This window comes from Mytilus galloprovincialis, chromosome 7, assembly GCF_965363235.1.
Source record: "Mytilus galloprovincialis chromosome 7, xbMytGall1.hap1.1, whole genome shotgun sequence".
NCBI lineage: Eukaryota > Metazoa > Mollusca > Bivalvia > Mytilida > Mytilidae > Mytilus > Mytilus galloprovincialis.
This window is the reverse complement of record NC_134844.1, coordinates 81,109,389-81,124,270: the sequence shown is the minus strand read 5'-3', so window position 1 is coordinate 81,124,270 and position 14,882 is coordinate 81,109,389. Positions and strand designations below refer to the sequence as shown.

Below are 14,882 nucleotides of genomic sequence, written 5' to 3'. Positions count from 1 at the left end.
CAGTTAAGGATATAAAGTACTAAATGGTGGCCCCATTGCCGGCAATGCTATTTTTAGCAATTATCTCCTTAAAAGGCGCTTTTAATAAACTAATTATGGAAAAACTGCTGTTGTCTAATTGAAGCTCGATATCTATTTGCGATTTTACCGCACTCAAATATATATGGTCCCATGGCTTTTCTTGGTGAATTTTGGGGTTTTTCACGATACCTGACGATTTCGCAGAAAAATTTCCCTAATTTTGAGCAACACAAAAAAAATATTTCCGGCCCTTCATACTATACATTTAAGGACAAATTTGTGCTTGCATGAAACTTCATTCATAATGCTTTCCAGAAGAAAAATATATAAAAGATATAACAACCAATCACAGAGAGCCATCTATTTTTATCTCTATTGTTCCCTTCATAAAATGGCTGCGCCCATGTAATTTTATTTGGTACATTGTAACCTTAAAGCTGTAACATACAAATTTTCCCTTCCAACCTTTAAAACTCACATCAAAATATATCCCTTCAATACATGTAAAAAAAAAATGCCTTTTCTGTATTTATCAAAACTCAAATGTTATTGCGTGTGTCCGTAAACCAGGACACTTTTGACTGTATCAACTGTCAACAGACAACAGGTCAACAGTGACGAAGAGAGACATTGAAATTGATGAACAATTAACATTTTAAAAGATTTAAATATGTTAAATTCTAATGCACGTTCTAATAATGGTTCTCTCCTTTCTGTGTTGCATTAATCGAGAGTTATTTGAATCCGAGCGCCTTCAATGATTGACATTCAAGATACGCCTCTTCGACCTTCTTCCTGGATACAAGTCAACAAACTTTATAATTGCCTCTTTCATTGTAGATAAAGCGTGTATCCTGCTATGGTGATATGAATTTGAATGGGTAAATCCAACATAGCAACTTGAAAAGGGTCCTTCCTGTCACCCCTGGGAAATTAAGCCTGAGCTTTGATAATTAGGTAAGTAATCCTATCATGAACTGACAACATATTATCTAACAGATAATCACTGAAGATTAATTAAGAAAGTAATAGCCTGTTTTGCTCTATTTGATTGTATCCATTCAAATGAACTTCTATAATTAATGGGGTCATTGATGATTTAAATGGCAGCTCACCTAAACGATAAAGATCTGCATGTTTTCAAGGTGTTTCAGACCTGAATGATGATGTCAGAAGTTTTTCGATAGAGTGTCTAATTGTACAAAGATGACCAATGGACATGTCTGAATTCACATGGCATATTTCAATGCATTTTGAAGGACTTAAATATGAAACAGAATAAAATCAAACAGGAAGCAAAACATCACCTTCTGTACCACCACTGGCACCATATCGCAGACAATCATAATTGATTGAAATTCAGAGTTGCTAAATTCACATTGTATATCATGTATTATCAGATGTTGAAGATTGATTTATTTTGAAGTGAACTGTAATTTTTTTATTTTTATGTTTTTTTGTTTTGTTTACATGCATGAAATCGTTGACTACTATTCAGATATATATATATATATATATATGCTTGTTCCAATAATGATCAGTTCAGGGGCGTATCCAGCCATTTTGAGATAGGGGGAGGGTGTCCCAACCCAGGACAAATGGGGGTTCCAACCACATGTCCCCTTTCAAATGCATTGATCGTCCAAAAAAAGGGGGATTACAACCCCCCCCCCTGGAACCCCCCCTCCTTGATCCGACACTGCAGTTTTAACTGTTTAGATATATATTTCTGTATCTTTTAATATATACTAATTAACAGTATAACAACATACATGTAGTTGAATTAATTGAAGTTATTAACATTGCTCAATACACATGAAACAGTAGAAAAAGTACTATTTAGTTTATATATAGTAGTACCTATATATATGTTGATGATGAGTATTCAGCAAAATTTTCTGATTATTGGGAATTCACTTTGAAATTATATATAAACATGATAGGCGTTTACATAATTTATTTATTGTGTACATGTATCGTTACTCGTAACGATCCAGCACCCTCGTGGGGAAAATCGTTGACTACTATTCAGATATATATGCTTGTTCCAATAATGATTGAATACTAATAAAAGACTTAATTTTTCTATGTTGTGATGTTACACTATTGTTTCAGATAAGGGAAAAGCTTAAGGTTTGGTACCATTTAAAAGTTTAATCTCGCTGCAATTGTTTGCCTCTGTCCTAAATCAGGAATCTCATGTTTAGTAGCTATAGTTGTCTTTTTTTGATGTAGTCCATTTCCATTCTCAATTTTATTCATAAATGTTTCTCGTTTCTCAAAAAAAAATTATAGATTAGACGTATGGTTTTCCTGTTTGAATGGTTTTACACTACAAAAATGTAGTAATTTTTTGGAAACCTTTATTATTTATAGCTTGCTGTTCGATGTGAGCCAAGACTCTGTTGTGAAGACTGTACCTTACTCTTTAAAGGTTTACTTTTATAAATTGTGACTAAATGGATTGAGAGTTGTCTTATTGACACCACACCTTCCTATATGTGGGGTGCTTGAACAATAAATGGGAAAATCTTTTACCAACACAATCTATTGTACAATTAATTGATACTCCTACCCGTATCACATCAACATCAAGTACTATCATTGATCATGTGTATACTAACCACCCTGAAAATATAGTTGAAACAAATGTCCATAAAAATAGCCCTTAGAGATCACTATCCAGTATGTATTAGGAGAAAAATAAACCAAAAAGATGTTCCAAGCTTACAGCATAAACAAATTAGGTATCGATTTTTCAAAAACTTTAATGAAAACGAGTTTTTGGAGGATTTAAATAAGACAAATTTTGCTCAAATTAAACAAATAAGTGATATTCAATCTGCCACTGACATGTGGTATAAACTATTTCTGTCAGTTATTAACAGGCACGCTCCTGTCAAAGTAAAAAGAATTAAACATATACGCCAACCAGATTGGCTTACAGATGAGATAAAAGACGCTCAAAAGAAAAGAAGCTATTATCAAAGCAAGAGGGATTGGGGAAAATTCCGTTATTGGCGCAACAAATGTACTAAATTAATAGAAAAATCTAAACAGTCCTTTTTCAAGCAAGCAATAGAAAATAACAAAAAACCTAAAGAAATTTGGGCTTTACTCAAAGATTTAAAACCCAAAATGAAATTCCATCTACCATGAATTTTGACAATAAAGAGTATGATAATGTGCAAGATATAGTAAATCATTTCAACACTCACTTTACAACAATAGGTGATAAATATGTTACAAATAGCACGCAATATCAAACAAATAAATTAAATGATTATGTTCAAGATAAAATACCCGCTGGTGTTAGATTTACGATTCCGTTTATTAAACTAGACGAAACTAAGAAATTACTTTCTAAACTAGAAACATCAAAAGCAACTGGACTTGATGAAGTTGGTCCTTTTTTAATTAAACTGTCATTGAAAGCTTTAGCCCCAAGTATAACGTATTTAATAAACTTAAGTATACTAGAGGGTGTTTTCCCAGAAAATCTTAAATTAGCTAAAGTAACTCCAATATTTAAAAATGGTCATAAACATATGCCAGAAAACTACAGACCTATATATATTAATACTTCCTACATTATCAAAAATATTTGAAAAACATGTCGCAAAACATTTTTATCTATATCTGTCAAAATATAAAGTATTACATGAGGCACAATCTGGATTTCGATCTAACCACTCATGTCAGACAGCCCTTACCAAATTAATTGACACCTGGCTCAAATGTATTGATAACGGTAATGTTGTAGGAACAGTCTTTCTAGATTTAAAAAAGGCATTTGATCTCGTTAATCACACCATTCTCTGCCATAAATTACATTTATACAAAGTCTCTTATCATTCAATAAAATGGTTCGAGTCGTACCTGTCTAATAGAAAACAAAAAGTGTGCTCTGGTAATACAGCCTCAGAATCTAAATGTATCAAATATGGGGTTCCCCAAGGGTCCATTTTAGGTCCTCTTTTGTTTGTCTTATTCATAAATGACATGACTTTAGAAGCCACTCATACAGCCGTTGATATGTATGCTGATGATACAACACTTCATACATATCGAACAAATAAGGAAGAGATAGAAAGGAACCTAAATTACGATGCCAACACCATAAATAATTGGTGTCTGAACAATAGGATATATAAATCCCTTAAAAACTACTTCTATGTTGATTGGAACAAATAAGAAACGGACTTTGCTAGGAAATGATATGAATATATGTATACAAGATAGCCCAATCACACCTGTTGAAATACAGAAACTTTTGGGTGTATATATTGACAAAAATTTGGACTGGAAATTTCAAATTGACTATATATGTAAAAACTTAAGTTCTCGTATCGCACTGCTATCTAGAATTAAGAAATTTTTGGATATAAGTAGTAGAAAGCTGTTTTATAATGCTTATATTCTGCCCATATTTGATTTTTGTTGCTCAATATGGGGAAATTACTATGAGGATGGATATAAAAAAAAATCTTAAAATGCAGAAAAGAGCTGCAAGGATTACTTGATGCACCAATACTAACACTCAGTATAAATTCATTTAAAGAGCTAAAGTGGTTGAATTTCAAATCTCGAATTTCATATCATAAACTTATTCTTGTTCATAAAATTCTAAACGATAAAGCACCTGATTACTTAAAGGAACTCTGTTGTCCAATTGTTAACCTACATAGTAGAAATCTAAGGTCATCTGCAAATAATAATTTAGCTGTTGTACGACCGAACACAAATTCAATGAAGAAATCTTTTGCATATAGCTCATCTATACTTTGGAATAAACTACCAAATGAAATAAAATGTTGTGAAAACCTGGACACTTTTAAACAAAAATGTGTTGATTTCTTGTCTATAAATGATTTATAACAACTTACTCAAATATTCTAATGATTTGTATGTTATGTATATATATATACATGTATATCAATGAATTTATTTTTCTCTTGTTCTACAGACAGTTTATAGTTAGTATGAATAGTGCATTTACATAATATGTTAGAAACTGTAAGCTTTGTAATATTTGTACTGTTTGTTCTTTGTGAGGGCCTCAAGGTAGATTAGCGAAAGCTAATTGAGTCACCCTCTTTAAATAAAGTCATTACTTACTTACTTACTTACTTACTTACTTATATCTAATTAAGCCAGATTTTGACTACAAAATAAGTTTGGGGGTATAACAATTAGCTTGGCCTGACTGTCTTTGTACCTTGTATGATTCACTTCAACTTCTGTTTAACCAGAATTGACTTTTTCATTGCAACTCCTCTATCTGAAGTCCTACATTTTTTATCCTGTTACCATGAATCTTAACTAAGTTCATTGTTAGATCCATAAAATACACATGTTCATGTGGATTATTGGTAGATTATTGTTCTGTTATATTAAGACTTGTTTTCAGTTATACCACTTGGCTAGGAATTTTTGAAGAACCAATCATTGTTTCTTCTCTAACATGGTTTACAGCATCTTCATGAAACTTTGTACATTTTTAGCTCACCTGGCCCATCACTTGGCGTCCGTCGTCTGTCGTCGTCCTGCGTCTGTCGTCGTTAACTTTTACAAAAATCTTCTCCTCTGAAACTACTGGGCCAAATTTTACCAAACTTGGCCACAATCATCATTGGGGTATCTAGTTTAAAAATGTGTCCGGTGACCCGGCCAACCAACCAAGATTGCCGCCATGGCTTAAAATAGAACATAGGGGTAAAATGCAGTTTTTGGCTTATAACTCAAAAACCAAAGCATTTAGAGCAAATCTGACATGGGGGTAAATTTGTTTATCAGGTCAAGATCTATCTGCCCTGATATTTTCAGATGAATCGGACAACCCGTTTTTGGGTTGCTGCCCCCTGAATTGGTAATTTTAAGGAAATTTTGCTGTTGTTGGTTATTATCTTGAATATTGCTGTTTAAATAATGTTCAGCAAAGTAAGATTTACAAATAAGTCAACATGACTGAAATGGTCAGTTGACCCCTTTACAGTTTAGGAGTTATTGCCCTTTATAGTCAATTTTTAACCATTTTTCGTAAATCTTAGTAATCTTTTACAAAAATCTTCTCCTCTGAAACTACTGGGCCAAATTAAACCAAACTTGGCCACAATCATCATTGGGGTATCTAGTTTAAAAAATATGTGGCGTAACCCGGCCAACCAACCAAGATGGCCACCACGGCTAAAAATAGAACATAGGGGTAAAATTCAGTTTTTGGCTTATAACTCAAAAACCAAAGCATTTAAAGTAAATCTAACATGGAGTAAAATTGTTTATCAGGTCAAGATCTATCTGCCCTGAAATTTTCAGATGAATTGGACAACCCGTTGTTGGGTTGCTGCCCCTGAATTGGTAATTTTAAGGAAATTTTGCTGTTTTTGGTTATTATCTTGAATATTATTATAGATAGAGATAAACTGTAAAAAGCAATAAATAAGTAAGATCTACAAAAAAAATAAGTCAACATGACTGAAATGGTCAGTTGACCCCTTTAGGAGTTATTGCCCTTTATAGTCAATTTTTAACTATTTTTCGTAAATCTCAAAAATCTTCTCCTCTGAAACTACTGGGCCAAGTTCATTATAGATAGAGATAATTGTAAGCAGCAAGAATGTTCAGTAAAGTAAGATGTACAAACACATCACCATCACCAAAACACAATTTTGTCATGAATCCATCTGCGTCCTTTGTTTAATACATGTACATAGACCAAGGTGAGCGACACAGGCTCTTTAGAGCCTCTAGTTAGATACTAATATGTAGATGTGCATTATGGTAGGATTTTCTAGTTCATTCAGTTTTTGTTAGTTTAATGCCCCTTTTAAATTACAAATTTTTAATATCATCTCAATATGAAACTAACTACAATACATTGTTATATCCTAATATCATGAATATTATACACATATGCTTAGGATTCTCCGGTTCATTCAGTTTTTGTAAGATATATGTTTCTTTGAATTTTGATTTTTCAGTTATCTCTCTTGATCTTTTCACATATATAAAGCTTTTCTGTACATTTCATGTATTACTGATCATTTGTAATGGCAGTAAAAATAATTTATCGGTAAGTTAATTACTGAGAAACAATCAATTTTTCCTCTTTTCATAATATCAGTAATTGTCATTTTATACAGACTGCTAAGTTTGATTTTCCTTAATGTACTTATAAACTACTGAACACACTTTTTTATGCCCCACCTACGATAGTAGAGGGGCATTATGTTTTCTGGTCTGTGGCTCCGTCCGTTTGTTTGTCTGTCTGTTCATCCTTCCGTTAGTCAGTTCGTTCCGCTACAGTTTAAAGTTTTTGGTCAAGGTAGTTTTTTGATGAAGTTGAAGTGCAATCAACTTGAAACTTAATACACATGTTCCCCATGATATGATCTTTCTAATTTTTATGCCAAATTAAAGTTTTGACCCCAATTTCATGGTCCACTGAACATAGAAAATGATAGTGCGAAGTTCAGGTTAAACTTTTTGGTCAAGGTAGTTTTTGATGAAGTTGAAGTCACATCAACTTGAAATTAGTACACATGTTCCCTATGATATGATCTTTCTAATTTTAATTCCAAATTAAAGTTTTGACTCCAATTTCACGGTCCACTGAACAAGGAAAATGATAGTGCGAGTGGGGCATCTGTGTACTATGGACACATTCTTGTTGTGGTGAATTTTCACTCTGATTGTGATAAAGATGGGTGATTCACTGTTGATACCACAGGTGCTGTTTTACATTTACTATGTTAACTACACCTTTTTTTTGTCCATATTGCTATTTTTGGTCTTGTATTTACATGGCGCATAACTCCTTTGTTTTGAGCTATTCTTGAACACTTATAATAAATAATGAACTATATCTTAAAGTTTTTAGGGATCCACATTTTTGTGAATGCGAAAAAGCTCCTAAAGTATGGGTAAAAACTAAATGAACAAAGTTATATGACAGTTTTGAATAATAAGCATTTTATACACCCATTTACGGGAGGTATCATAAAATTATAGCCTTTGTATGAGGTTGATACAAGGATATATTGACCTTAATGAAGTATATTGACTGAGGACGAAGTCATATCATGCGCTCATGTCCCAGCCGTTTATTCCTTGATGGCCATGGTATTCTATGAAAATTTGAAAATAAAGTTTTTGTAAAATCTGTAAACATTACCAAAAACACTGGACAAGTATATTTTCATAAATTTTGCAATTTCAAAGAACATCATTATTGTAAAAGTTGGTTAAACCTAAAAACTGATCTAAACACTACTCAGGTTGTAATTTGTAAGTCATCATTATGAACCAAAAAGTAGATCTTAATATATTTGTAGGCATAACGAAAAATAAGGGACTAATTTCTGAATGTCAAAAGAACAGAACTAATTTCAGTCAGGGTGTATTAACAAGACATACCTGTAACCATCAGTTTTGTGTTTTGGGTCCTCAATGCTTTTCAACTTTGAACTTCATTTGGCCTTTAATTGTTTTTGATTCAAGCATCGAACCCAAGATGAGTATTTTGTTGAAGAAACTTATCTGGCATACACTATTTTAATACTGGTATTAATGACAAGTTTATTTAATCCAAACTGGAATAAATAACAATCGTTATTATATTTAAACATAATTTCCTTTTAGCATGTTTAGCAAATACATTTTGTAACAATCAATCATTAATTAAGAAATTACAGGGATTGTGTTTACAACATGACATCACTACTATTAATTGTTCATGTAATGTAAATGTTTATATGCATACCTAAATTTAAAAGTTATAACTTGGATTTTTATGCCCCACCTACGATAGTAGAGGGGCATTATGTTTTCTGGTCTGTCCGTTCGTCCGTCCGTTTGTCCGTCCGTCCGTCCGTTCGTTCGTCCGTCCGTCTGTCCAGCTTCAGGTTAAAGTTTTTGGTCAAGGTAGTTTTTGATGAAGTTGAAGTCCAATCGACTTCAAACTTTGTACACATGTTCCCTATGAAATGATCTTTTAAATTTTAATGCCAAATTAGAGTTTTTACCCCAATTTCACGGTCCATTGAACATAGAAAATGATAGTGCGAGTGGGGCATTCGTGTACTGGGGACACATTCTTGTTTGATAATGTTTGGATCTGCATTTTGGATAACCAGAAGTTAGTGACCAGTTATTTTGACCAATTATACTGTGGCTTAATGTAGTCTTTAATTACTTTTATGCTGACAGTCTTTTTTATGACTAGTTTGGTCTCAGCAAGTCATTTAAAGGCCATCAGATATATAGGAGCAATCATGTTAGTTTAGCCTTTATTTGAGATAGATTTAGAAGCTATTGGAGCTTAATTGAAACCTAGGTGGCCAAATGGAGGGAAGAAGTTCAACAACCTCAACTACAAATGCAAAATATATATATGAACATGGTGTTAAAGTGTTCAACTCTGAAAAGTAATAAGAAATCTTGATTTTATCCTTTATTTTCCTCTGCAAAGGATAGAATTTTAGTTAATCTAACTGAATTGAACAAGAGCTGAAATCAGAATACCTGTATATTATATAGTTTATAATCAGGAGTGGACTAGGTTTGTATATTGATGTGTTATGTTAGAAAGTTCCCTTCAGTCATGTGTCTATTGTCCTTGACCTCATTTTCATTGTTCAGCATGTTCAGTGACTACTTGAATGTTAATTTCTTTATGGATCAGTGAACAATGTTAAGTTGTTGTGGTCTGAAGTCAATATATCAGATACTATAAACAATGTCTACTATAATTGGTGTATGGTATGACTGTAAGGTGTACATGTCCAACTGACAGGTGTCATCTGACCTTGACCTCATTTTCATGGTTCAGTGGTCAATGTTAAGTTTTTATACGACTGCAAAAATTTTAATTTTTCGTCGTATATTGCTATCACGTTGGCGTCGTCGTCGTCCTGCGTCATCGTCTTGTTGAGTTTTGGTCTTTTTTTTTTACTAATACGTACTGTATGCAATAGGTCAACTATATTTGGTGTATGTAAATATCTTATGATGTACATGTTAGTCTGGCATGTTTTATTTGACCTTGACCTCATTTATATGGTTCAACATGAACGTTATTTTTAAGTCTGTTTCTAAATTCTTAGAAACTATAAGCAATAGGTCAACTATATTTGGTGTATTGATGATTGTAAGGTGCACATATATTTATAGTTTGGTTAATCTGACCTAGACCTAATTTTCTTGGATCATATTCAGTTTATGTGATACTTGTAGTTAAGCTTTATATTTAGGACTATCAAAATAAAATCAATGGTTAGTAAGGAAGGTGAGACATTTCAGTGTGTGCACTCTTGTTTCAATCTAGACTGCTGTAAATGTAAGACCTTGTATATTGATGTACCATTTTGTAGGTTTTAAACCCTGGATTACCATTATGCTAAATAGATATATAAATATGTAGCATTTCAAGGCTGACCTCAAGATCTCAGTTTATAGAAATTAAAATTATACATATTAAATTTTCTTACAACTTGTCCAAACAATTTACGGTAATATTGAATTGATCATTTGATCTACATACACATAATAAAGCAACCATTTAAACAGAGATTTTCTGAAATCAATAGACTAGCGTAACAGTATATTATATATCCTGTATATTTGATTTGACAAACATTTAAATCACATATCCATTTTTACTAAGAATTTAATAGCCTTCTTGCTATGTATTTTTCCTTCAGTGTTTCAAAGTTTTTTAAAAAGATTTTTAACTAGAGATGATCTGTTAGACTTCGTGCCGATATGAATAATCTTGAATTTAAAATATCATCTGTGTGTCACAATACAATCTTTACAGTTGGTGAATAAATGATAATAAGATTTTTAATGATCCCAGATCAGAGCTGTTATTTTAAATGGTGGGATAGATACCCAAGTAGTTGACATTTGTTTACCATATGAAGTACCGTTACTACCATGCATTAATTGGCTGTTTTTAAAAGACTTCTTGACTTTAATCCTTTATCAGAAAGTGGATTTAATAGAATGTGGAGAATAAATGGAGAATTAATGTCTTACAATTTGATTTTGTGATTTAATGGAGTCACTGTCACAGTATGTAAGTCGTTGATGGATATAATTAGAAGAATCATTTCAGTATTTATAAACTAATTTAAAAATCTTCTTAAAGATTTTAAGCTTGAAAAAGTAATTAAATATCTGTTTAAGTTCAAACTTTTTTATGAAGTTTTCATTACATTGTTTCCAGATAAAGATATCAAATTAAAAATGACATGACTTTTCGGATTTTTAGATTCTAGATTTTTAGAATGGTTTAATGTGTGCAAATTGAAGTTGTTTAACCCCACCATATTGTATGCCTGAATCAAAAATTGAAGTTGTTTAACCCCACCATATTGTATGTCTGAATCAAGTCATATGAATAAAATAGTGTTAAGTTATATTTTTTGCTTTTCCCTCCGTACATTTATAACTATGGATGTAATTGCTTTTTTGACACCATGTCTTCAATGTATATATATTAATTACAATGTATATATAACACTGTGCCCCTTCTGTTTTTATGCAGTGACTTTTTTTCATTGATCAAAATTCTTGTTTTTTTTATATCATGTATATAGTGTTTTTATAAGTAACTTATAAATGATAGATGAATAGTATATTAAAAAAAATTATAAAAGATATATATTATGAAATGAAAGTTTTAAATGAGAGAATTTCAGAAAAAAAATATAGTGTTACATATTTCTTCACATTACATTGAAAATATTCTATCTTATACATTAATTGTTACAAATTTTTTTAAACTTTTTTTTTTCAAAAACCTCAGGCATAGAATGTGTAGGAGTAACTGTTTATAAGATTGGTTCTTACACTACTGCATGCCAGGTTGGTTAATGTTTGCAATCAAAAGTAAAATTTTCTGTCCATTATCCAAGAATTATTACTCAAAGAAGTGTCATTTTGTAAAATAATTGAGGGTCTTTAAGAGTCTGAGAGATCATTGTGTAATCTCAACCTCAGAGCCTCTAGTTACTAGCTAATACTTAATATCCATATCACAATAAAGTAGCATATCTTACAATCATTTAATATAGCATGTTCTGTTAATGGTCAAAAGTGGTCTATTTCAATAGAGCTTAATTAACACAAACATACCACTGTTAATGATATAAGAAACATTTCATGGACTTAAAAGTTTTAATTAATATATTGTTTTAAAATTTGTATAAAATACCTCTTTATTTTTCAAATTTGAATGTTATTTCATCTGAGGTTGAACAATTTAACTCTTTTGTGTTTTTGTAAATTGGATTTAAATCCAAATTCCATTGAAATTGATCTCATTATATATGTAACATTGTGTAATTTCATTTTATAGCTGATATAATAATCAGATTATAATGTTTTTATTTTTTCATTATTTACAATATTCATTTTGTTGTAAGTGATTGAAAATTTACCAGGTGAATAATGTTACCTGTGTCCATAAAGAATTTAGCAAGACCTTACTTGCATATATCACTAATTTTATAGAGAAGTCGTGGGACAAGCTCTATGATGTGCATGCTGTGAATTACATGTTCTTGTCATATTGTACCACATATTTTCAGGGATCAAAAACTTATTGGAAATTAGAGAAAGTGCAGTAAAATAAATTACATGGATTTGTTAGTTTCCAATAATGGGAACACACGTACTGCTTATAGAGAAAGGTGTATAATTGATAATCATCTCAGGCTATATATTATAATAGGATTGTAAATTGTAAAGTGGAATTTTGAAGATACCTGCATTAGAATTGATTAAATTGAAGAATTGTCACACAGCTGCATGTTAGGAATTGATTAAGTTTGTAAATTGGATACTTTTTGACAATCTTCTCTTTGGAGTTTTGAGACTCAGATTATTTATAAAGTGACAGCTATTGTTTAATCGAAGGATCAATTTAAAATATAAAAAGTATGTAAATTGAACAAAGAACTTTGAAGTATATTTTAAAGGGTAAAATGATTTGTTGACACACTACTTATTTGAAAAAAAGTTTAATTAAAGTTTAAAATGAGAAAATCTATGAAATGGTTGATAATGAAACATTATTTGAACTCATCATGCTTTTATGGATAGTTGGCTGTTAGCATGGTAATGCTTCCGTTTTTGTGAGTTAATTAAAGTGTTTTGAATTATTGAATATAAGAAATAGATAAAGGTTTTTCTTTGGAAGATATTTATATGTTTTAATTGCCAACAATACACTCAGTCACCAAAAGAACTCTTCAAGTAGATATTGGATTTAAAACAATATTGTCTCTAATGTAGAATTCAGTTGGGAGTACATCTAATGAAGTCAATTGTGTACACGTTTCTATGACAACACATGTCTTTAACAAATAGTTAGCATTGTAGAAATCATGTTGGAGAAAAAAAACTCTCCCTCAAAAAAATCTGTCAGGTAAGAATTTTAATTAAGTTCTATTGACATTTATTTTCATATAAAGATTGATATACTTTACAATGAAAATATATATGTATACCTGTACTTGATCTTTAATGTTAAAGTTTATGAGTGTAATTAAATAGCCCCAAAATCTAATTAACTTTTATTAAAATTCTGAAAATGCTCTAGACAACCAACTGTGTCACCACTAACAGTGGACAAATACATTTAGACTTACTAAGTATGGAGTGGGTTTTTTTTTAATTTCCTAGTGAGCAAATAAAACGATCATTTTTATCTTAGTGGTCATTTAAATTTAACTGATGTTGAAATTTTATTTGTGATACCTGGCACATTGCACCCCTGTTTTATTGAGCTTAGAACATTGCTATGTTAATTTTTAAACAAAAGAAGGGTGTCATATTTGAATTTTAGTTAGCCAATTTGACATGTTATAAACTTACTACAGGGAAAGACTGTTTTGAATTATGGAAAATGCTGTACTTGGAAGTCCAAAATTTGATTCTAAATAAAGAATCTTTTGAAAAAGACCAAAAATCGAATATAAAAAGTCACAATCTCTTCATAGCACTTTAACATACTTAAGCTTCAAACAGCTAGTGTTGATATGTATCCACTTATTTTAAGTAGCTTCCTTTTTCATATGCATATGTCCATAAACTTAATGAATGTGTGCTTCAAAAGGATCTCAACAGTCATTAAATTTTATATGATAACTACAACTAAAATTTCATAACAAATTATAAGCTTAAGTGAATATATGCTTAGGGCCTGGCTGAGTACCAGTAGTTAATATTTCTGAACTTAATTGTTTTTTAAGTAATAAGAGTCAGCACTACCATTTTATTTCTTGCAAAATAGCAAGAAGTTTATCATTCTTAAAATTATGGTTTAAAATAGTACCTCTACAGTTTAAGTGCATTCAAAATGTAAAAGAAAATATTGGGTAAACATCTAGAGCAATCAACCAAACAACAAAAAACACCGAAAATGTTTCATGCAGTATTCAACAATAGACATCTGTGTATTTTTATTTAAATCTAAAACGAGCTGAGTGTGTACAAACTGTGTAAAAAACTAACAGAAATAATCTACGATCTTCATCAACTCCATAATCTGCCAATTTTTCAAATTCTTCATGGGGGATTTTAAGTGCAAGAGGACTTAATGCTCCTTTTATATTGTAACAAGTTTTTTAAATACTGCTACTTTGTTTGAATGAGTATGCATGTGCTTAAATAATCTTAACTCATTTGAATACCTGTTTTGAGGTATTGAGTTTATATAATTTCAAAATGCATGTGAACACCTCTCTTTGGGGAAAGCGCCCATTATATTGTGTAAGTTGGCAAGTCTGTAACCCCAAAATCTTTAAATAACTAAAAAAAATCAAGATATGAATCTGATGTTATGGCAAGGTTCT

The 14,882-nt window shown here is 31.1% G+C and overlaps 1 protein-coding gene across 13 annotated transcripts in view; it reads left to right on the top strand.

The window, feature by feature from the left end:
* Nucleotides 1-834: 834 nt before the first annotated feature.
* LOC143083782 (lamin-B2.L-like) overlaps nt 835-14,882 on the top strand; it is a 68,089-nt gene continuing 54,041 nt past the window's right edge. For 2 of the 13 annotated variants that reach the window (XM_076260119.1, XM_076260120.1), the window contains exon 1: nt 13,288-13,453. In XM_076260119.1, coding sequence (XP_076116234.1) covers nt 13,413-13,453 — 41 coding nt within the window. In that variant the 5' untranslated portion in view covers nt 13,288-13,412. Of the gene's footprint in view, nt 979-10,983; nt 11,099-13,287; nt 13,454-14,882 lie in introns of those variants that run through there. The other 11 variants (XM_076260111.1, XM_076260117.1, XM_076260112.1 and 8 more) reach the window with 10 other exon arrangements.